A 25603-nucleotide genomic window follows, 5' to 3' on the forward strand; every position below is an offset into this window, starting at 1 on the left:
ACTTTAAATTTTGTTGCATGTGAGAAAATTTTTAACTTCACTAGCTGCTAGATACTCACCTAGATATTGTCAAGAGTTTTTTCTTCAATGCTTGACCTAAATATTGATGGGTTGAACAACTTCAGTAGACTTATTAAAATATAAATTATTTATATTTCATTTCAAAGCCCACAACACAGACAGAAATGCTAAGGATCAAACATAAGCAATATCTATATGATGGCCAGTGACAAACCATATGTATGCCGAGAACACCTCTCATGATATGACTTTTAGTTCTAATAAATCTTGGGAAGTACTCCAATCACAGCTACCCATTATTCACAGGTTTGTAATGCTGAACTTTTATACCTCTTATGTATCGTCCATGAACTCAAGGTCAGTAAACCCAATGGAGAAAGAAAAAAAAAACTAAGGAATAAGATTTTGTTAAATAGGGTTGAGCTTTGAAGACCCACAAACCATTTAATTATGTAAGATTTGTTCCCTTTCCCAAGAACTAACTTCTACACCCTTGAGAGTAGTATCATACGCACTGAGAATACACAATTGAAAAAACATTCTCAATTTGATTAAAAAAATTTTTTGGCATGAAAGTTCAAATTTCCAAAGTACCTTCAGAGGTTCTTTGTTGATTCCTAGTAAACCAAAGGAAACCATCTTTGTCCTAAATGCACATAATAGGATGTAAATGTAGTAACATAAATAAGTTGACAGTTGTTTCCCATAGCATGCCAGACACCAGATACCTTTCTTTCTCATTTCATTTCTGTAGAAAGCAAAAGTTGTCACTTTTTGCATCCTAACGAATGGGGACAAAAAGACAACGCAAGTGGCTGGGTGCGGTGGCTCACACCTGTAATCCCAGCACTTTGACAGGCCAAAGTGGACAGATCACCTGAGGTCGGGAGTTTGAGACCAGCCTGACAAACATGGTGCAGGTTAAGGGGTGGGAAAGAGCAGAAGCAACATGGTAGAGGGGATGTAGGTCAAAGGTAGCAAATAAGTATCGGCTGGAAGAAAAGTAATTACTCCTGGTCCACAAGTTGTTTTCAGATTTACTGAACCCCGACTTGCAAATATACCAACAGCAAGAGTTTATACACAGAAAGACACATTGTTGAGAGTACAATATTCTCTCTGGAAAACGGGTCAGTGTTCACTGCACCAAACTCTCCACTATTAGATAAGTAAACTTAGAAGGCCTATTTGTTTTCTTCTTATATTTCTAGTAAGAAACAAGAGAATTGATACTTTCAAAGGACACTTCCCTAACTTAATAGAGTTATATAATAAAGATAATGTTAATAAGAGAAATGAAATATCAGGCTGGGCGTGGTAGTTTACGCCTGTAATCCCAGCACTTTGTGAGGCTGAGACGGGCAGATCACCTGAGGTCAGGAGTTCGAGACTAGCCTGACCAACATTTTGAAACACCATCTCTACTAAAAATACAAAATTAGCCTGGTGTGGTGGCGCATGCCTGTAATCCCAGCTGAAGCAGGAGAATTGCTTAAACTGGGGAGGCAGGGGTTGCAGTCGGCTGTGCCATTGCACTCCACTTGCACCCCAGTCCAGGCAACAAGCGTGAAACTCTGTCTCAAAAAAAAAAAAGACAAAAAAGGAATGAAATATCTAAATTGTGAAAAGTCTTTATTTATTCAGACACTGTTTTTAGAACTTGCATAATGAATGCTCACTTAACCAAAATAGAATACCCTCGTTTTCCACATTTACTGAATGCCTACCACGTACCTAGTCCCATTTATTCACTGGAGATATCACTGACGAAGGCACACAGTGATAGATTTTACTATTGTCCCCATTTACAAAAGAAAAAAAAAAAAAAAGAAATACCAGAGAGCTATTAAGTTATGAAGCTAAGCTATTAAGTTGTGCAGCTACAGTTTGGATGGAGAAAATTCAGCTCTGAAGTCTTACCTCTTACCTCTTACATGCTCTCTGGGAATATTTCTGGACATAAGAACCGGAGCTGATTTCTAGACCAATCAATGTTTTCCTAGTAGAGTCCTGTGTACATAACGGCAGGGTCTTTCTCTTCAGTTTCCATTTGTCTCCTTCACTGAAATGCCCCATTTGTCCATGCCAACATGTTACATTACAATTAAATTGGGCCCCATTTTACTTACACATTATATTCTAGTTTTGTCTTCTTGAGGATATGCCATCATAAGCACGAACATATTCGTAAAACACGTTTTTCACCCGGTGAATATATTCATCAACCCTGTATATTTCTGTCAATTTAAAATTCTACACAGTACTATTCTTTTAATCAAATATCCACAATACTTTAGATTTCCACCTGTATAGCAGAAATTTAAGAAAGAACAAGTCATTATTAGGCTAGAGACATGAACTAAATCAGAACTAAACCAATGAACTAAGGCTCAGAGCTCAGGGAGAGCACACCTGGACAGGTTAACTAAAGGGGTTATTAAAGATGTGGAAATGGAAGCACTTCTGGAGAAATGAGGAGAGTCCATGGCATTAGAGGATGAGGACTGAGATGACAAAAGACCCTGAGTCACCTGACTTGCCAACTGGTTGATGCCTTTTACGTTGTAGGCCACCAGAGTGTGCTGCAGTGTTGATTGTACTGCCTTAATTTAAGGATCTGGTGAAGAAAAATTTATGCTGACACTTGTTATAACAGTAAGGAAGGCTTTATTTAGAAGTATTGCAACAGGTGTTGAGACTATCAGGATAGGTATATTAGTTCTTGCATTACTATACAGAAAAACCTGAGACTAGGTAATTTAGAAAGAAAAGAGGTTTAATTGGCTCACGATTCTGCAGACAATATAGGGAGCATGGCTGGGGAGGCCTCAGGACACTCGTAAACATGGCAGAAGGCTAAGGGGAAGCAGGCATGTCCTGCATGACTGCAGCAGGAGGAGAGAAGCAGTGGAGTTGCTGCATAATTTTAAACAACCAGATCTTGCAATAACTCACTCTTACCATGACACTACCAGGGGGTGGTGTTACACTATGAGAAACCACCCCGTGATCCAATCACCTCCCACCAGGCCCCGCCTCCAACACTGGGGATTACAATTCCATGTGAGATTTGGATGGGGATGCCGACCCAAACCATATCAAGAGGGGAGAGAAACCAACTGGTGCTCAGCTCAAAAATCAGCAGAGACAACCTGGGATTTATACCCAACAAGCAGAATGAGGGGGTCAGATAGAAAGTCACTAAAAGGAGACATCAAAGGCAGGGGGATCATTGCTAAACTGAACATAATTCTTTCTAAAGGCAAGCCAGGGTAATTATATATTGAGTGTGTGGGATGAGGAATTTGATCAGATATCAATGGTAAATCAGCTATCAAGCGTGGAAGGATTCTCATAAAACTGACTTAGTAAGATTCTTGCTACAACTGGACTTGGCAAACCTAAGAATGGACCCAAAGGCACGACCTAGTCAGCAAGAAAGTTTGTAGGAGACTGACTAAAGTTTGGTGAAGGACAGAGTCTTTGTCAGAACCTTAAGGGGTAAGAGACAGAACTATCTGCTAAACAGTTACAAAGGAGATTAAATTTTATGTCTTTTGAAAACAATACCATTTAATGAAAGATTTTAATCAATGAAACATATATTTTTAAAATTTTAATCAGTAATATTAAGAATTTTGGAAGCCTATTCATTTTTAACTTGTATTACAAAATAATTCTTGACCTATAGAGAGGTGCAAAGATAGTACAGCGAGTTGTCTTCCCTTCACTCAGCTTCTCCTAATGTTAACAACTTACATAGCCATGAAACAATGATCAAAACTAAGAAATTAAAATTGGTGCATTAATATTTGCTAAACTATCCAAGGATAGGTAAATCTCTAACTGAATACAGAAACCCATAGGACATAGGTATCCTGACTTCCTATGCAAAGTATGGAGAGTAAAACTGGAGGCTAGGATCAGGGCTAAAAATATATCTTCTAACTTTAGCACAAAGATGTTTCTCATCTGATTAATAAATATCCATTTGGATTGATATTTCTAAAGTTTACTGGGAATATTGAACTTCTAATGCAAAAATCAAGAGGGTGGAGTGATATCATTTTAGGTTATATGGAAAATACATAAATGAAAACATAAGTGGAAGTAAAAATTTAGAGAAATGCTCAGAAAAATGAAAACTATTTATGCCCCGTGAAAGCCATGCATAGAAAGATGATCTTCAGAGAACCTATGGTCCAAGGTTCACTCAGACCCCAGCTCAGCCAAGTCAGCAGCACTCTCATTTCCCAATCGTCCTCCTCCTCCCTTTACTGGTGGCCCTGGTGGTGCGCAGCTGTGGCCCTGTTGGATCCCCGGGCTGTGACCTTCCTCCAAACCATGGCCTGTTACTCAGGAAGACCTTAGAGATTCTGGGCCAAATGAGGAGAATCTCCCCTTTCTTATGTCTCAAGGACAGAAGAGTCTTGAGGTTCCCCCAGGAGATGGTGGATGGCACCCAGTTGCAGAAGGTCCATACCGTGTCTGTCCTCCATGAGATGCTGCAGCAGATCTTCAACTTCTTCCCCACATAGCGCTCCTCTGCTGCCTGGAACATGACCCTCCTGGACCAGCTCCACACTGGACTTCATCAGCAGCTGGAATACCTGGAGACCTGCTTGGTGAAGGTGATGGTAGAGGAAGAATTTGCTGGGGTGTTTGGGAGCCCTACACTGGGCTTGAGGAAGGTGCTTCCAGGGAATCTGTGTCTACCTGAAATAGAAGAAATATGGTAACTGTGCCTAGGAAGTTGCCAAAGTGGAAATCATGAGATCCTTCTCCACCTCAACAAATTTGCTAGAAAAATAGAGAAGTAAGATTAAAGACCTGGGCTCATCTTGAAATGATTCTCATTGACTGATCTGCCATATCACAGTTGTACGTGTGACTTTGGATATTAAAACAGCTCATTTCTGCTTTAGTCAGAATTAACTGAATTAGTTTTAGCAAATACTTTAGTAATAGCATAAAGCAAGTGTATGTAAAAAATATTCAGCTCCTGGAGCATCCGTACCTCAGAGATGACTACCCTGATGCTATTTACATATCTTCCTTCTGTTTTACATGCCTTATTTTTATGATATTTATAAAATTTACATGTTCATCTTTACATTGTATTAAAATTTACAAACATTCACTTTTTCATGTCATTAACTTTGTATTTTGTTTTATTAAATTATTATCAAAGAAAACTCTGTAAATGTTTCTATTCTAAAAATAAAATCTACATTCTATTTTTGTAAACCAAATTGAAGAAAATACAAAAAAATGTATGAACTAATTCATTCCATTCCTATTATATGTGTGAACTGAATAAATGGCAAACTGTGACATTTCCTTAAAGAAATACAGGTGAATAAGGCAAACACAGTTTCTCTCAGTCTAAGAGGGAAAGAGACATAAAAACAGGACTAATATTTATATTATTTCAAATGTGTTAAATGCTACAAAGAGAAGTAAAGAAAAGTGATTTTCTCACACCAGAAGGAGAAATGGGAGTGAAGATAAATACCCTGTCATTACTTGAACAGGACTTTAGTGGGAAAATGTTGATCAGTCTAGAATTTAGGTTCTTATGGTCAGAAACATTCCCAGAAAGCACGTAAAAGCTCTGGACTCAGGGTCAGACTTTCTGGGATCCAACAGTGGCTCCACAATTCAATAGCTTTCTGTGTTTCCATTTTTTTCTTCTGTAAATGGGGATAATAATAGAACTTCTCACTATCTGCTTCAGTCACTGATATTTCCAGTGACATAATGAAGCTGGGCTCATAGTAGGTGTTCAATAAATGTGAAAAATGAGCATATTCCTCACTGGATAAAGTGAGGATTGACTTGTAACTGCTAAGAACAATGGCTGACTGACAATAAACACCGTCTGCAATTTAGCTATTTTATCCTTCTCATTAACATTATCCTAATTAACTCTATTAAGTGGGGAGACATATTCTTTGAAATAATCTGTTCCTGACTTTTATTACAAACACGATGAAAAAATTATTCATATTTTGAAAATATTTATTTACTAGGGGAGAATTTTGTGCAGTTAACATACCATTATCCAGAAAAAAAAAAAATGCACTCTCAGAAATTAGTCATTCTTGTGTATAAACATTTGTGAGTGGTTTGTGTGTCTCCTTCGACTCTCTGTGAAGGCTGGATTCAATAAAGCTGAAAATACCTCCTGAGCCAGAAATGATTACGTTTTTCAAGCACAGAATTGCTTGCTACCTCCAATCTACATCCCTTCTACTATTTTGCTTCATCTTTTCTTCATCCCTTAATCTCACTCTTTTTCCAAAGGGATGTTTCCCTTTTTACATACTTTTTAAATTATGGTAAAATATACTTAATATAAAATTTACCATTTTAACTGTTTTTAAGCATACAGTTCAGTAGTATGTACATTTTGTTGTGCAACTAACTTCCGGGACTTTTCTATCTTGCAAAACTGAAACTCTGTACCCATTAAACAATAACTCCCCATTTTTTTCTCCCTTCTGTGAGCCCCTGGCAACCACCATCCTACCTTTTGTTTATATGAATTGTTCTATTCTAGATATCTCACATATGTGGAATCATACAGTACAGTAGGCCCTCCATATCCATGGATCAGCATCCATACATTCGACCAATCTCAGGTCAAAAATATTGAATACATAAACCATAAAAATAACAATACGAGAAAAACAATACAAATAAAAATACTGTATAATATCTATTTGCATAGCATTTTATTTTATTAGATATTATTAATAATCCAGAGATTATTTAAAGTATACAGGAGGATATTCATAGGTTATATGTGAATACTATGCCAATTTATATAGTGAACTTGAGCATCGTGGATTTTGGTATCTGAAGGAGGTCCTGCAACCAATCTCCTTGCAGATACTGAGGGAAGACTGTATTTGTCTTTTTGTGACTGGCTTATTTCATTTGGCATAAAGTCCTCAAGGTCCCTTCATGTTGTAGCATGTGTTAGAATGAAGCTGAATAATACTTCATTGCATGGATATGCCACATTTTGCTGAATAATATAACAAGGCAGAACAATATTCCATTGTATAAGGCCGAATACTAATCCATTGTAAGCATAATGGAATATACATACGGCTGAATAATATTCCATTATATGTATATACCATATTTTGTTTAACCATTCATTCATCCATCAATGAACACTTGGGCTGCTTTTACCTTTTGGCTACTGTGAGTAATGCTGCTATAAACATAGTGTATAAATATATCTTCAAAATCCTGCTTCTAATTATTTTTTATATATACCCAGAAGTGTAATTGCTGAATTATATGGTACTTCTATTTTTGACTTTCTGAGGAACCATAATACTGCTTCCCATAGTGCTGGGCTGTACCGCTTTATAATCGCACCAACACTGCACAAGGGTTTCCATTTTTCCTCATCCTTGCCAACATCTTTTTTTACAGTAAACATCCTGATAGGTGTGAGTGATATCTTCTTGTTGTTTTAATTTGCATTTCCCTAATGGTTGGTTATGTTGAGAACCTTTTCACCTGTGTCTTAGTCCATTGGAGATGCTATGACAAAATGCCAAAAACTGGATGGCTTATAAACAACAGAAATTTATTTCTCACATTCCTGGAAGGAAGCTGGGAAGTCCAAGATCAGTGTACCAGCAAATTTGATGTCTGGTGAGGGCCCCTTTCCTGTTTTAATAGATAGCACCTGCTTATGTTATCATATGGTAGAAGGAAAGCTAGCTCTCTGGGTTCTCTTTTATAAGAGCACTAATCCCATTCAGCCACAGAGGGATCCACCGTGATGACTTAATCATATCCCAGAAGTTCCCATCTCTTAATACCATCACCTTAGGAGTTAAGATTCTAATATATGAATTTTGGAGGGCCACAAATATTCAGATCATAGTAATGTGCATGTTGGCTCTTTACGTGTATTTTTTGAAGAAATGCCTATTCAAGTTATTTGCCCATTCTTTAAATTAAACTTTTTATTAATTGTTGAGTTGAAGGAGTTACTTATATGGTTTGGATATTAACCCTTTATCAGATCTACTATTTGCAAATATTTTCCTGCATTCCATAGGTGGCCTTTTAAATCTGTTAATTATGTTCTTTGATGCATAGAAATTTTACATTTTAATGTGGTCCAGTTAATCTATTTTTACTTTATTCACCTGTGCTTCTGGTGTCATATCCAAGAATTCATTGCCAAATCCATTGTCATGAAACTTGCCATGTAAGTTTCCTCAATTGATTTTACAGTTTTATATCTTATATTTGGATCATTATCCATTTTGAGTTCATTTTTGCTTACAGTGTAGTGTAAGAGATCCAACTTCATTCTTTTGCATGTGAATATTCAGTTTTCCCAAACCATTTGTCAAAGGGATTTTTTTCCATTGTGTAGTCTTGGCACACTTGTCAAAGATTATTTGACCACGCAGGTTAGAGTTTACTTCTGGGCTCCCATTCCATTCCATTAGTCTATATGTCTGTTTTTATTCAAGTGCCATGCTGCCTTAATTATTGTAGCGTCATAATATGTTTCAAAATTAGGAAACATGAGGCCTCTTGCTTTGTTTTTCTTTCTCAAGATTGTTTTGGCAATCCAGAGACCATGACGTTTAGGATATGTATTTTTCTATGTCTGTTAAAAATGCCTCTGTGATTTTGATAGAGATTGCATTGAATCTGTATATCACTTTGGAGGGTATGAAGATTTTAACAATATTAAGTCTTCCAACCCATGATGGATACAAGTAAATGTCTTTCCACTTATTTTAGTCATCTTTAATTTTTTCAGTAGTATTTGGTAGTTTCCAGTGTACATGTCTTTCACATCCTGGGTTAAGTTTATTCCTAAATATTTTATGTTTTTTGATGCTATTGTAAATGAGAGCATTTTCTTAATTTCCTATTAAGATTATCCACTGTTAGTATATAGAAATGCCACTGATTTTTATTGATTTTGTATACTGCAACTTTGCTCAATTCATTTATAAGTTCTGTGTGTGTGTGTGTGTGTGTGTAATCTTTAGGTTTTTCTACATATAAGAATATGTCATCTGCCAACAGAGATAATTTCACTTTTTCCTTTACAGTTTGGATGCTTGTTATTTCTTTTTGTTGCCTAAATACTCTGGCTAGGATTTGAAATATTAGTTGTAAGAGCACATTCTTGCCTTTTTCCTGAACTTAGAAGAAAAACATGTAGTTTTTCACAGTTGAGTATGATGTTTACTATGGAATTTTCATATAATAGGCCATATCATGTTGAGGTAATTTCCTTCTAGTCCTAGTTTGTTGAGTGTCTTTTTTAATCATGAAAGGATATTGAATTTTATCAAATGGTTTTTCAGCATCAACTGAGGTTATCATGGTTTTTCCTCCCTTCATTCTGTTCATGTAGTTTACTACATTGATTTATTTCTATGTGTTGAACCATTCTTACATTCCAGGAATAAATTGCATGTAGTCATGTTCTCTAATCGTTTTAATGTGCTGTTAAATTTGATTTGCAAGTATTATGCTGAGGGTTTTTGCATCAATATTCATCAGAGATATTGGTTTGTAGTAGCTTTCATATCATGTCCTTCACTGAATTTTATGTCAGGTTAATGCAAGATTCATAAAATTAGTTTGGAAGTGTTCCCTCCTCTTCAATCTTATGGAATAGTTTGAGAAAGATCCTGTTAATTTTTTGAATTTTTGGTAGAATTCTCTAGTAAAGCCATCTGGCCCAGGGCTTGTCTTTTTTCAGGGGTTTTTAATTATTTATTCAATCTCCTTATAGGTCTATTGCAAATTTTTATTTCTTTATGATTCAGTCTTGGTAAGTTGTACATTTCTAGGAATTCAACCATTTTTTCTAGGTTATACAATTTGCTGAAGTATAATTGTTCATAGTTTTATGATCTTTTTTTCCTGTGGCGTCAGCTGTAGTGTCCCCTCTTTTATTCCTGATTTTGTGATATGAGTATTCTCTTTTTTAAAAAGTAATCTAGTAAGGGTTTGTTGATTTTGCTGAACTTTTCAAAAAACTAACCCTCAGTTTTAGTGATTTTTTTTTTTATAATTGCTCGTCTATTCTCTGTTTTATTTATCTTTGCTCCAGCTTTATTATTCCCTTCCTTCTGCTAGATTAGGGGTTTATTTATTTATTTGCACTTCTTTTCTTAGTTACTTAAGGTGCACAATAAGGTTGTCGTATTAGTCTGTTTTCATGCTGCTGATAAAGACATACCCGAGACTGGGAAATTTACAAAAGAAAGAGGTTTATTGGACTTTCAGTTCCAAATGGCTGGGGAAGCCTCACAATCATGGTGGAAGGCAAGGAAAAGCAAGTCACATCTTACACGAATGGCAGCAGGCAAAGAAAGAGATTGTGCAGAGAAACTCCCATTTTTAAAACTATCAGATCCCATGAGACTCGTTCACTATCAGATCACATCTTGTGAGGACCATTTAAAACTATCAGATCTTGTGAGACCCATTCATCTATCAGATCAGATCTTGTGAGACTCATTTAAAACTATCAGATCTTGGGAGACCCATTCACTATCACGAGAACAGCATGGGCAAGACCAGCCCCCATAATTTGATTATCTCCCACCAGGTCCCTCACACAACATGTGGGAACTATGGGAGCTACAAGATGAGATTTGGGTGGGGACACAGAATTAAACTATATCAGTTGTTGATTTGAACTCTCTTCTTCTTTATAAGTTTTTATGGCTGGAAATTTCTCACTTAGCACTGCTTTCACTTCATTGCATAAGTTTTGGTATATTTTGTTTTTTTAGTTTCATTTATTGTTTTCTAATTTCTATTGTGTTCCTTCTTAATTTTTTCTCATTTAGACATACATATGTTTTATTTTTTTCTCTGTGCATTCGTATGTGAAATCAGACCACTTTTACTTTCTAGGAAAGTGAAATGAGATAGAAAGACATCTGGTGTTGTGAGGACTATATAGAAACATTGTACATTTCAGTTCTTTTTGTCATATTTACATACTTTTATTGACATAAAATGAAGGTGAAAAACACATCCAGGAGTAGCAAAACAAATTTGCATAGCAAAATATCACAATAAAAACGAATATACATTAAGTTCCCAACACAATCCAGGGAAACAAACAAAAATGTTCCAGCAGGGCATGGTGGCTCAAGCCTGTAATCCCAGCACTTTGGGAGGCCAACGCAGGCACCGCACTTGAGTTCAGGAGTTCGAGAACAGCCTGGCCAACATGGCGAAACCCTGTCTCTACCAAAATTAGCCAGGTGTGGTAGCAAGCGCCTGTATTAGCTACTTGAGAGGCTGAGTCACGAGAATTGCTTGAACTCAGGAGGCAGACGTTGCTGTAAGCTGAGCTCTTGCCACTGCACTCCAGCCTGGGAGACACAGCAAGAATCCATCTTAAAAAAAAAAAAAAAAAAAAAAAGGTTCCTTTTCCAGTGTTGAATAGACTAAGAATAACAGCTTAAGCAGGATTATCCTGCATTCAAAAGCTATGATGATTAGGTTAAACTCTAAAATCCAATAAAAATGTGTTGACTGGATTATTGTATAAAAGTTATTAATTTTTGCAAAATAGATTTTTAGAAAGAAAGTTCATTTACTGTGGAAACTCCTGTACCCATTTCAGAACTCTGAGCATTTTAATGATAAAAAGAGTTTAAGTTAATTAATGACATAAATAGTTTAAGTAAATTGTTAAAAATAATAAATATTAAAATGCATTTGGTTTATTTAAAAAAACTGATCCTATCTGATCTCTATCCTCATATAGACATGTTGATTTTATACTGTTGTCATCTAAATATCATCAAATGATTTAAAGCCTAGATTTCTGGGTGATGGAACAATGAAGTCCCAACAATTTATAGTTCACACACACATTCTGGGAAGTTGGCCTTACTTAACAATGGCAGGAAAGGTAGAAGATTGATGACTTGGGGATTACAGGGATACTACCCACAAAATGTAGTGTGATTTGTTGTCTGCTTGCTGTAAGCTGTGTGAATCAGGGAGAGTTTGAGTTTGGACATTTGGCTCGATATTGTGACACCAGGCTGGTTAATTTCTATTATAAAATGTAGAGGGCAATTTAAAGATGAGGTCATAATATAGTTTAATATAGTACTATGCAAAGGCTGAAAATTATGTTTCTCTTGCATTTGAATTCCCAGTGCAATATATACCTTAAAGGAATTAGATATCCAGTGGGTTTGGCAATACATTCTAAAATCATTATTGACACTTAGTAAGAGTAGAGTAGAAATATTAGCCATTGTCTATTATAATCCTAACAAATACAGCCATGATGAAACAAAATAGCTTGGTCATCCATGAATGCCTTTTAGTATAAAGAGAAAGTCTGATAAATTGCTTCAGCAAAAATTATTTCTTGAATAAGTACAGTAGGCCTGGTACTGAGGATAAGGCAGTTAATAGGACAGAGTCCAGTTACTAAAGAGATGATTTGCCAAAGATGATCCCATACTTACCATTTTAAGAAAGGGAATCTAGAGGAATGAGGCAACTTAACTTGCTATGAAAAAAAAAATCCCAGCGCTTAGGATTGGAGTTGTAAGTTAACGCTTAACATGATAATATTTATCCGGTTATGAATTTAGGACAAAGATGGTTTCTTTTTGTTTAATAGAATTGACTTGGTTTAGAAACTATAAACATTTTTTCATGTGTCTGTTGGCTGTATGAATGTCTTCTTTTGAGAACTGTCTGTTCATATCCTTTGCCCACTTTTTGATGGGGTTGTTTGTTTTTTCTTGTAAATTTGTTTGAGTTCTTTGTAGGTTCTGGATATTAGCCCTTTGTCAGATGAGTAGATTGCAAAAATTTTCTCCCATTCTGTAGGTTGCCTGTTCACTCCGATGGTAGTTTCTTTTGCTGTGCAGAAGCTCTTTAGTTTAATTAGATCCCATTTGTCAATTTTGGCTTTTGTTGCCGTTGCTTTTGGTGTTTTAGACATGAAGTCCTTGTCCATGCCTATGAATGATATTACCTAGGTTTTCTTCTAGGGTTTTTATGGTATTAGGTCTAACATTTAAGTCTCTAATCCATCTTGAATTAATTTTCGTATAAGGAGTAAGGAAAGGATCCAGTTTCAGCTTTCTACTTATGGCTAGCCAATTTTCCCAGCACCATTTATTAAATAGGGAATCCTTTCCCCATTTCTTGTTTTTCTCAGGTTTGTCAAAGATCAGATGGCTGTAGATGCGTGCAGACACATGAAAAAATCCTCATCATCACTGGCCATCAGAGAAATGCAAATCAAAACCACAATGAGATACCATCTCACGCCAGTTAGAATGGCAATCATTAAAAAGTCAGGAAACAACAGATGCTGGAGAGGATGTGGAGAAATAAGAATACTTTTACACTGTTGGTGGGATTGTAAACTAGTTCAACCATTATGGAAAACAGTATGGCGATTCCTCAAGGATCTAGAACTAGAAGCACCATATGACCCAGCCATCCCATTACTGGGTATATACCCAAAGGATTATAAATCATGCTACTATGAAGACACATGCACATGTATGTTTATAGCGGCACTATTCACAATAGCAAAGACTTGGAATCAACCCAAATGTCCATCAGTGACAGACTGGATTAAGAAAATGTGGCACATATACACCATGGAATACTATGCAGCCATAAAACAGGATGAGTTTGTGTCCTTTGTAGGGACATGGATGCAGCTGGAAACCATCATTCTCAGCAAACTATTGCAAGAACAGAAAACCAAACACTGCATGTTCTCACTCATAGGTGGGAACTGAACAATGAGATCACTTGGACTCGGGAAGGGGAACATCACACACCGGGGCCTATCACGGGGAGGGGGGAGGGGGGAGGGATTGCATTGGGAGTTATACCTGATGTAAATGACGAGTTGATGGGTGCTGATGAGTTGATGGGTGCAGCACGCCAACATGGCACAGGTATACATATGTAACAAACCTGCACGTTGTGCACATGTACCCTAGAACTTAAAGTATAAAAGAAAAAAAAAAGATATATCTTCCTATTTACTAAAATTCACTATCAGAAGTATGTTTTCTAGATTTATGCTTTAAAGTAAGCTTAGATTAATGAAAACACTTTGGCACAGATGATTGTTTTCTATGAAGCCTATAATAAACTAATTGATATATAACTGGCAAAAAAAAAAAAGAAACTATAAATATATGTTGAGGAATTTGAACTTTAATGCAAAAATAGAAAACAAAATGAAATTGATGATATATTCAAGTTGTGTATTTCCACTGGAGATGGCATTGCCCCTAAGGTTGTAGAAATTAATTCTTCGGGGTGTGAACAACTCTCAGATATTACAATAGTTTGTGGTCCTCCAAAGCTCAATTCTTACGTAATCTTATTCTCTAGTGTTCATTTTCCTTACTGAATTTTCTTGTGTATCACACAAGACATACTGACATTGAATTCAGTAGAAACAGACAAAATACATGCACAATCAGTGTTATAAATCTATGGTGAATAGATGGCTTACTGGAGGACTTTCTTTCCATCATTTGCTGTGATTGCCTTTCTTCCAGATGTTGCTTATGTTTGAGCTTCAGGGATTCTGAGTATTAGGTAGACTTTGAGAATTAAATACAAATAATGTATACGTTATTATTTAATTCTACTAAATATTTTCAACACATCAACAGTTAATGTCAAATGCTGAAAAGAAGAAAATGTTGACAATCTCTGGATGAATATGTAGCAGCTAGTGAAATTAAAAATTAGTTTATTTTTTAAAGCAAAATTAAAAGTTAGGTATACGAAAAATAAAACTTAAGAAAATAATTTCATTTTTTACCTTTAAGAAATTTATGAACATGGCCGGGTACGGTGGCTCAAGCCTGTAATCCCAGCACTTTGGGAGGCTGAGATGGGTGGATCACGAGGTCAGGAGATCGAGACCATCCTGGCTAACACGGTGAAACTCCGTCTCTACTAAAAAATACAAAAAAAAACTAGCCGGGCGAGGTGGCGGGCACCTGTAGTCCCAGCTACTTGGGAGGCTGAGGCAGAAGAATGGCGTGAACCCAGGAGGCAGAGCTTGCAGTGAAGTGAGATCTGGCCACTGCACTCCAGCCTGGGCAACAGAGCGAGACTCTGTCTCAAAAAAAAAAAAGAAAAAAAAGAAATTTATGAACATATGTCATCATGTTGGTATTATTATGTATATTACTACATTCTTAATTCGCAAATTTGTTTGAGGCAATTTATATAAGTAAATAGAGCGAATTAAAAGTTGCTGCTCAGAGTTAAGTTAAATGTCAAATTTTTTAAAATTTAACTTTTAGTTAAATTATTTTACCATTCCTAACGGATCAAGAAATAATAAGAGTAAACTTTATCCTTTTTCTTTTACTGTACAAAGTAGATATACATACAGTACATAAGGATATATACAGTATATTTGTTATTAAAATTTCATAACATTTAAAATTTAATAAAATGTAATAAAAATTTAATTTCAATTAAGAAGAAAAATTCTTAAAAGACACTGGAGGCAGGCAAGAGAAGGGAGTGTCAATGATGACCACACACACACACACACATATACACACACACACACAAAACTGCTTGAAAAACTACTCTATACCCATTTAGAGAGTACATAAAGGAAAGCAAAATCAGAAGTAGAAAGTAAATTCTGAAAATGGAAACTAGTATGTTCCCTATTTAAGACCTACACATAAAGCCAGGTCTTCAGAGAACCTAGAGCTGAAGGTTCAGTCACCCATCTCAACAAGTCCAACAGCATCTGCAACATCTACCATGGCCTTGCCTTTTGCTTTACTGATGGCCCTGGTGGTGCTCAGCTGCAAGTCAAGCTGCTCTCTGGGCTGTGATCTGCCTCAGACCCACAGCCTGGGTCACAGGAGGACCATGATGCTCCTGGTACAAATGAGAAGAATCTCTTTTCTCCTGTCTGAAGGACAGATACGACTTCAGATTTCCCCAGGAGGAGTTTGATGGCAACCAGTTCCAGAAGGCTCAAGCTATCTCTGTCCTCCATGAGGTGATCCAGCAGACCTACAACCTCTTCAGCACAAAGGACTCATCTGCTGCTTGGGATGAAAGGCTTCTAGACAAACTCTACACTGAACTTTACCAGCAGCTGAATGACTTGGAAGCCTGTGTGATGCAGGAGGCGTGGGTGGGAGAGACTCCCCTGATGAATGAGGACTCCATCCTGGCTGTGAGAAAATACTTCCAAAGAATCACTCTCTACCTGACAGAGAAGAAGTATAGCCCTTGTGCATGGGAGGTTGTCAGAGCAGAAATCATGAGATCCTTCTCTTCATCAAGAAACTTGCAAGAAAGATTAAGGAGGAAGGAATAAGACCTGATCCAAAACAGAAACGACTCCCATTGACGACTACACCAGCTCACACTTTCAAGATCTGCATTTTAAAGACTCTTGTTTCTGCTATAACCATACCATGAGTTGAATCAAATGTGTCAAATATTTTCAAGTGTATAAATTAAGCAACATCGTGTTCAGTTGCACGGGAATTAGTCCGTTACAGATGACTAAGCTGATGGATCTATTTATCTATTTATTAAATGAATATTTATTTGACTATTTATAATATTTAATTTTTTGCTCATATAAAGACATAAAATGTATACCTTTATATTGTTGAAAACATAAAATATATATTTATGTTTAGTCAATGTATTATTTTGTTTAGTTTATTAAATATTTACTATAGAAAACTTCTTGGATTTGTTTATTCTCTAAGGAGAAACACCAAGTTGATTCTCCAACGTGATTTAAAAATGTATGGTTCAATTCATTGACTCATTGTTATTATACTCAAGGTATAAGTACAGTACAAATTTACATTCTATAAGCCAGCTTGTATGTTGACTTCAGGTTATAGAGATAAAGATACACTTAACTTCTTGCTGTCTGTCATCTTTCTTTGTGTAGGGAAAAAAACCTAAAAACAACAATTGTAATTAAATCTGTTAGATAAATGATATAAGAAGACCGAAAAACGGTATTTTTTTTTTCAGCAGAAGCTGAAGTAAGGCATATGAGGAAACAAAAACAAAAGCAGCAGATGTCTTCTACAGTTGACTGGTAGACACATAAGTGCAAACGTTCACTGGCAATTTGATATTTCAGTCTGCAATTTTCAAGCAATGCCATGACCTGAAACTCCAGGAACAGCAGTGGTCATGTGAGAAGAGTTTACAGAATGACAAAGAGACTGAAAATTTCCTCTGAAACCTTCAACTTTAAAGGGAGGAAACAGCTACAATACAAACAGATTTGGAATGGCCAAATACTAGAAGGAAAAGAGAGAATGGTGATAAGAGTAAATTTAAAGGACTAAAACTGCTTAGAAGAATTGATATATTCATGTAAAATGTAGAGTAGATTGAAACTGCCTGGTACATTGGGCATTGGTGGTCTTAGTGGAAGTTGATTGGTAGAATCAATCAGTTGACTGATAGAATTAATCAGTAGAAACCATACAGGAGCAGGTAGAATAATAAATAAGAGAAGAGAAAGTAATGACAATATATACAGAAAACAATTTTGAGAAGTTTGCCTTCTTGCTGATGGCTGATGTGAGACCTAGATTCTTGTCTTCCTAGTTTTAAGAATTTAAACAAGAGACACACAGCAGTGGATATGCAGCATGGAGTAATTTATTGCAAAAAAATAGAAAAAGAATATTTTGAAAGCTAGGTGTAGAATAGACAGTACACCCTGAGACAGAGAGGATTCAGGGTAGGCTGCTAATAAAGATCAGAAAGTAGACTAGTACTAGGGAGACTCCTTTTATGGGAATCTTCCATGATTATCCATAAGGAGGTGGGAAGAGGCGTTACTAGTAAGCATGTTCTTGGTGGTCCTCTGGGTGCACACGTGCAGTAGCTCTATATGCTTGTTGTAACACTGTCTGTCTCATTAGCATCTTAAATCTTCCATCCACGGGTTTATTCTTTACTATTATAATGAGCAAAGGGTCACTCTGAGGACAGGTAAAATCAAAATGTGCATGATCTCTACAGGGGAACTACAGCCTTGCTTGAATGAGTTCAATTACAATATTAATGCTGAAGCTTATTGTGTTGATGGTATGGTCACCAAGGTTGTGACATCCTGATGACATGGTTACTTCCCTAACTACCTATCCTGCCTCATCATGAAATTAAGGAGAGAAGTAAAGTAGGATCTGGAAAAGGACATGAATTAATTTTTATCTGCATAGCTTGCCATTTTTAGAAATATGTATGTCTATAAGATAGATTTCATGGATTTGATGTATTGAAAAATCATACTAGTATATTTAATATTTATTTTAAATTATGACATATCAAATTATTTATAATGATAAATTATAATGATAACATTATTTTGGTTAATACTATCATGACTGTCAGTAAACTGCTCTATGGGTTGAAATCATCTACCACAGTAGAAAAACAGATGGAATTGGTGATCTTAGTGAAGTTGACTTGGTAGAATTTACAAGCAGAAACCATATTAGAGTAGGTGGAAAGGGAAATATGAGAGAAAAACTCCTATTACAAATTTTTGGCCTGGGGAGTCACTTTCCTTCTTTCATGTTTACCATATTCAGATTTGCATTTGTTTTCTCTTTTCTTCAACATATCCAAATGCAATGACAATTTATAAAAACATTAATTTAAAGAAAGAATAAAAGGATGTGTTGAAAATGATAGAAAATAATGATATGAGCTCTTTATGTTTCCATTTGTACTTCTCTATGTTGTTATTTACCTGAAGATAAAATAGAAAGTAATTCAGAAGCAGCCATACAGCATTTGACCAGAAAAATACTAAAATAAAAAAAGAATGTATGAATTGTTTAAACTCTAAAACCAGTAAAGAAAAGCAGACTAATTTCATCTAGCAGCATTGCTGGACCTCACTGCCTTAAATTTTTACCTTGAGACAGAAAATAACAAACCATGAAGTTCAGTAGAAATGCACTGACTGATCGATCTAGGGACATTTAGTAGTTGCTAGAATGTAATCTTACTTTTCCTTTCTATATTTAATTTTATTTTATTTTAGGTTCTCAGATACATGTGCAGAACGTGCAGGTTTGTCACATAAGTAAACGTGTGCCATGGTGGTTTGCTGGACCTATCAACCCATAACCTAGGTATTAAGTGTCATATGCATTAGCTATTTATCCTGATGCTCTCCCTCCCCATGCCTTCCAATGTTGTTCCCCTTCCTGTGTCCATGTCTTCTCATTGTTCGGCTCCCATATATGAGTGAGAAAATGTGATGTTTAATGTTCTGTTCCTGTTAGTTTGCTGAGCATAATGGCTTCCAGCTCCATCCATGTCCTCGAAAAGGACATGATCTCATTCCTTTTCATGGCTACATAGTGTATATGTACCACATTTCTTTATCCAATCTATAACTGATGGGCATTTGAGTTGATTCTATGTATTTGCTATTGTGAACAGTGCTGCAATAAACATACACATGCATGTATCTTTATAACAGAATAACTTATATTCCTTTGGGTATATATCCCGTAATGAGATTGCTGGGTCAAATGGTACTTCTGGTTCTAGATCCTTGAGGAATCACCACACTGTTTTCCACAAAGATTGAATGAATTTACATTCCCACCAACAGTGTAAAAGCATTCCCATTTCTCCACAGCTTCACCAGCATCTGTTATTTCTTGACTTTTTAATGTCGCCATTCTGACTGGGGTGAGATGGTATCTCATTATGGTTTTAATTTGTATTTCTCTAATGATTAGTGATGTTGAGCTTTTGGATTTTCATGTGTTTTTTGGCCATATAAATGACTTCTGGGAGATGTGTCTGTTCATATCCTTTGCCCTTATGGTTTTTTTCCTTTGAAATTGGTTTGAGTCCCTTGCAGATTCTGGATATTAGACCTTTGTCAGATTGACAGATTGGAAAAAATTTCTCCCATTACATAGGTTGTCTGTTTACTCAAATGACAGTTTCTTTTACTGTGCAGATGTTCTTTAGTTTAATTAGGTCTCATATGTCAATTTTTGCTTTGGTTGCAATTGCTTTTGATGTTTTTGCCATGAAATCTTTTCCCATGCCTATGTACTGAATGGTATTGCCTAGATTTTTCTTCTAGGGTTTTTTTTTTTTTTTTTTTTAAGTTTTCGCTATTGTAAATAGTGCTGCAATAAACATACGTGTGCATGTGTCTTTATAGTAGAATGATTTATAATCCTGTGGGTATATACCCAGTAATGGGATTGCTGGATCAAATGGTACTTCTGATTTTAGATCTTTGAGGAATCACCACACTGTCTTCCACAGCAGTTGAACTAATTTATACTCCTACCAACAGTGTAAAAGCATTCCTATTTCTCCACATCCTCCCCAGCATCTAGGGTTTTTATAGTTTTGGGTTTTACATTTAACTCTTTAATCCATCTTGAGTTAGTTTTTGGATAAGGTGTAAGGAAGGGTCCAGTTTTCAGTTTTCTCATATGGCTAGCCAGTTCTCTCATTTCTTGAAGAGGAAATCCTCTCCCCATTGTTTTTGTCAGGTTTGTTGAAGATCAAATGGTTGTAGATGTCTGGTCTTATTTCTGAGATCTCTATTCTGTTCCATTGGTCTATGTGTCATTTTTTGGTACAAGTACCATGCTGTTTTGGTTACTGTAGCCTTGCAGTACAGTTTGAAGTCACGTAGCATGATGCCTCTAGCTTTTTCCTTTTTGCGTAGGATTGTCTTGGCTGTCTGGGTTCTTTTTGGTTCCACATAAATTTTAAAGTAGTTTTTTTTTTTCTAATTCTGTGAAGAATGTCAATGGTAGCTCAATGGGAACAGCATTGAATCTATAAATTTTACTTTGAGCAGTATGGCCATTTTCATGATACTGATTCTTCCTACCATGAGCATGGAATGTTTTTCCATTTGTTTGTGTCCCCTCTTATTTCCTTGACCAGTGGTTTGTGGTTCTCCTTGAAAAGGTCCTCCACATCCCTTGCTAGCTGTATTCCTAGGTATTTTAATCTCTTTGTAGTGATTGTGAATGGGAGTTCATTCATGATTTGCTCTCTGCTTGTCTACTTTTAGTGTATATGAATGCTTGTAATTTTTGCACATCGATTTTGTATCCTAAGACTTTGCTGAGGTTGCTTATCAGCTTAAGGAGCTTTTGGGCTGAGACAATATAGGATTATGTCATCTGCAAACAGTCAATTTCACTTCCTCTCTTCCTATTTAAATATCATTTATTTATCTTGCCTGCTTGCCCTGGCCAGAACTTTCAATACTATGCTGAATAGGAGTGATGAGAGAGAGCATTCTTTTCTTATGCTGGTTTTCAAAGGGAATGCTTCCAGCTTTTCGCATTCAGTATGATATTAGCTCTGGGTTTGTCAGAAATGGCTCTTATTATTTTGAGATATGTTCCATCAATACACAGTTCATTGAGAGTTATTAACATGAAGGGATGTTGAATTTTATAAAACGCCTTTCCTGCATCTATTGAGATAATCATGTGGTTTTTGTCATCAGTTCTGTTTACATGATGGATTACATTTATTGATTTGCATATGTTGAACCAGCATTGCATCCCAGGGATGAAGCTGACTTGATCGTGGTGGATAAGCTTTTTTATGTGCTGCTGGATTTGGTTCGCCAGTATTTTACTGAGGATCTTCTCATCGATGTTCATCAGGGATATTGGTCTGAAGTTTTCTTTTGTTGTGTCTCTGCCAGGTTTTTGTATTGAGATAATGCTGGCCTCATAAAATGAGTTAGGGAGCTGGTACCATTCCTTCTGAAACTATTCCAAAGTGCCATTCCTTCTGAAACTATCTTTTTTTTTTTGGAATTTGGAGTGGTGAGAGAGGGCATCCTTGTCTTATGCTGGTTTTCAAAGAGAATGCTTCCAGCTTTTGCCCATTCAGTATGATGTTAGCTTTGGGTTTGGCAGAAATGGTTCTTATTATTTTGAGATATGTTCCATGAATACATAGTTTATTAAGAGTTTTTAACATGAAGGTCTACTTTTTTGGAATAGTTTCAGAAGGAATGGTACCAGCTCCTCTTTGTACCTCTAGTAGAATTTAGCTGTAAATCCATCTGGTAATAGGCTTTCTTTTCAGTTGATAGGCTATTTATTACTGCCTCCACTTCAGAATATGTTATTGGTCTATTCAGGGATTCTACTTCTTTCTGGTTTAGTCTTGGGAGGGTGTATGTGTCCAGAAACTTATCCATTACTTCTAGATATTTTAGTTTATATGCATAGAGGTGTTTATAGAATTCTCTGATGGTTGTTTGAATTTCTGTGGGGTCAGTGGTGATATCCCCTTTATCATTTTTTATTGTGTCTATTTGATTCTCCTCTCTTTTCTTCTTTGTTAGTCTAGCTAGCGGTCTATTTTATTAAATTTTTTCAAAAAACCAGCTCCTAGATTCATTGATTTTTGAAGGTTTTGTTGTGACTCTATATCCTTTAGTTTCCTCTGATTTTAGTTGTTTCATGTCTTCTGCTAGCTTTTGGATTTGTTTGCTATTGCTTCTCTAGATCTTTTAGTTGTGATGTTAGAATGTCGATTTGAGATCTTTCCAGCTTTCTAATGTGCGCATTTAGTGCTATAAATTTCCCTCTAACCACTGCTTTAGCTGCATTCCAGAGATTCTGGGATGTTGTCTTTGTTCTCATTGGTTTCAAAGACACATAACCATCAGTTTCTCCAAGGTTGAAATGAAGGAAAAAATGTTAAAGGCAGCCACAGAGAAAGGCCAGGTGACCTACAAAGGGAAGCTCATCAGACTAACAGTCGACCTCTCAGCAGAAACCCTATAGGCCAGAAGAGAGGGGGGCCAATATTCAACATTCCTAAAGAAAAGAATTTCCAACCCAGAATTTCATATCTGGCCAAACTAAGCTCATAAGTGAAGGAGAAGCAAAATCTTTTTCAGACAAGCAAATGTTGAGGGAATTCATAACCACCAGGCCTGTCTTGCAAGAGCTCCTGAAGGAAACACTAAATATGGAAAGGAAAAAATGCTACCAGCCACAACAAAAACATACTGAAGTACAAAGACCAAGGACACTATGAAGAAACTGCATCAACTAATCTGCATAATAATCAGTTAGCACCATGATGGTAGGATCAAATTCACACATAAAAATAGTAAACTTAAATGTAAATGGACTAGATGCCCCAATTAAAAGACACAGACTGGCAAACTGGATAGAGTCAAGACCTATCAGTGTGCTGTTCAAGAGACCCATCTCACCTGCAAAGACAAGGCTCAAAATAAAGGGATGGAGGAAAATTTACCAAGAAAATGGAAAACAGAAGAAAGCAGGGGTTGCAATCCTAGTTTCTGACAAAACAGACTTTAAACCAACAAAGATTAAAAAAAAAAAAAAAAAAAAAAGGGCAAAGAAGGGCATTACCTAATGGTAAAGGGATCAACTCGACAAGAGGAACTAAGAATTTTAAATATACATGCACCCAATACAGGAGCACCCAGATTAACAAAACTAGTTTTTAGAGACCTACACGGAGACTTAGACTCCCACACAGTAATAGTGGGAGACTTTAACAGCCCACTGTCAATATTAGACAGATCATCGAGACAGACAATTAACAAAGATACTCAGGACTTGAACTCAGTTCTGGATCAGGTAGACCTGATAGATGTCTACATAACTCTCCACCCCAAATAAACAGAATATACATTCTTCTCAGTGCCACGTGGCACTGCCTCTAAAACTGACCACAAAATTGGAAGCAAAACACTCCTCAGCAAATGAAAAAAAACTGAAATCATAACAGTCTCTCAGACCACAGTGGAATCAAATTAGAACTCAAGATTAAGAAACTAACTCAAACCCACACAATTACATGGAAATTAAACCACCTGCTCCCGAAAGACTCCTGGGTAAATAAATAAATTAAGGCAGAAATCAAGAAGTTCTTTGAAACCAATGAGAACAATGTAATCTGATGGAAGCAAAATCATCATAATATCCCCTGTGGCCAGCTTAAAAACTTAAAGCATAAAAAGTATTCAGCAATTTAATGAATTGAATTCAACATAGATATAATCCATATTTGTAAAAATAAATTTTTTTTTTTTTTTTTTTTTTTTTTTTTTTTTTTGCTATTCAATGTAAAAATTTTGGAAAGGATAATTTACCCACCCTGCCCACATGCACACACACTGAACATACATTTTTGCTCCTATCATCTGGAGGCTATGAAAATATTGACTTGTTAGTACCAGATCAAAAAAAGAGGAGATCACTGCTGACAACCTACTTCAATCACAGCAAAACACTGTTGTCTTGGCCAATTGACTGTTTGAAGGAAAAAAGCAATCACCTTCCAATAAAGATGTGCCAAAATTTCTAAATTGTGATGAGCAGACTCCTGCCAGCACATTTAGAGTGAGTTAGGGAGGGTTAAATTGGAAGATAGGTGGCTGTGTGCACATTAAGCCAGAGAGTCAGATTAAAGATGTGGTCTCTAACTTGAGAGGTGAGGAGGTGCTGGGGAAAGAATAAAAATGTTGTGGTTCTTGGGATTAGGATTGATATACACACAAATGATTTTAAAACATAAGAGAGCCAGTGGTTTAGGCAACAATCTAAAGACTAATTAATAACAAAATGTTGGCTAGGAAAGATGATTCATGTCTGTAATCCCAGCACTTTGGGAAGCCAAGGAAGGAGGATCATTTGAGGTCAGGATTTCAAAACCAGCCTGAGTGACAGGGCAAGACCCCATCTCTAAAATAAAATAAAATAAAATAAAATAAAATAAAAGTAGCTGGGCATGGTGGCTGTACCTGTAGTCCTAGTTGCTTGGAAGGCTGAGGCAGGAGGAACCCTTGAGCCCAGGAGTTGGGGGTTGCAGTGAGCTATGATCACTCCAAAGCACTCCAGCCTAGGTGACAGAGACCCCATCTCTTAAAAAAAAAAAAGAAACTGTGTATAGAGACCATATAGAGACTTTTAAAACCCAAATAACCTCCCCACATGGCAAAAACTACCTTTTAAGGAATATGACCCAAACTTATTTTTTTCTGCAAATGTTTCTGTTGCTCATGTCAAGTGGTTGAATGAAATCAAAGCTGCTATAACAACAGCTGGGGGGAAAAGAATGCTGCATATACGAAGAAATCTAGACTGCAAAATGCAGAGGATTCTAAGCTAAATGACAAGATGATCCAGTAACATTCTTTTTGGGAAGTATAAATGCTTGGTAAATACAAAGGTTTGGGGGTCACTCTAGCTAGAATTCATTATAAACTATACTTAACTAATCCTCTAGTTGTTCATGGAATCTGCTATACTTTCCAGTGGTGGAAGTTCTGAAGCCCAGAGGAATTCAAATGCAGAAGCACTCACGTGCAGTTGGTTGTGATACGAGCAGGATAAGGGTGGAGAGGACAGCATCTTCACTCAATACATGTCTAGCACTCAATAATTCATTTAATAATGTTTTTTATCTGTGATCTCTTGGAACCTAGATTATATGCCTACAAAAGGTAAAG

The 25603-nt window shown here is 36.3% G+C and overlaps 1 protein-coding gene and 1 pseudogene across 1 annotated transcript; both read left to right on the plus strand.

Annotated features, from left to right (window-relative positions):
• Positions 1-4866, plus strand: part of LOC112607720 — a 23560-nt pseudogene extending 18694 nt beyond the window's left edge.
• Positions 4867-15849: 10983 nt separating this feature from the next.
• On the plus strand, positions 15850-16417 carry LOC112608278 (interferon alpha-6-like). Its single transcript, XM_025360083.1, is given in 2 exon segments — positions 15850-15992; positions 15994-16417. Coding segments are annotated over 2 exon segments (567 nt in total).
• The last annotated feature ends 9186 nt before the right edge of the window (positions 16418-25603 follow it).

This window comes from Theropithecus gelada, chromosome 15 (genome assembly GCF_003255815.1).
Source record: "Theropithecus gelada isolate Dixy chromosome 15, Tgel_1.0, whole genome shotgun sequence".
Lineage (NCBI taxonomy): Eukaryota > Metazoa > Chordata > Mammalia > Primates > Cercopithecidae > Theropithecus > Theropithecus gelada.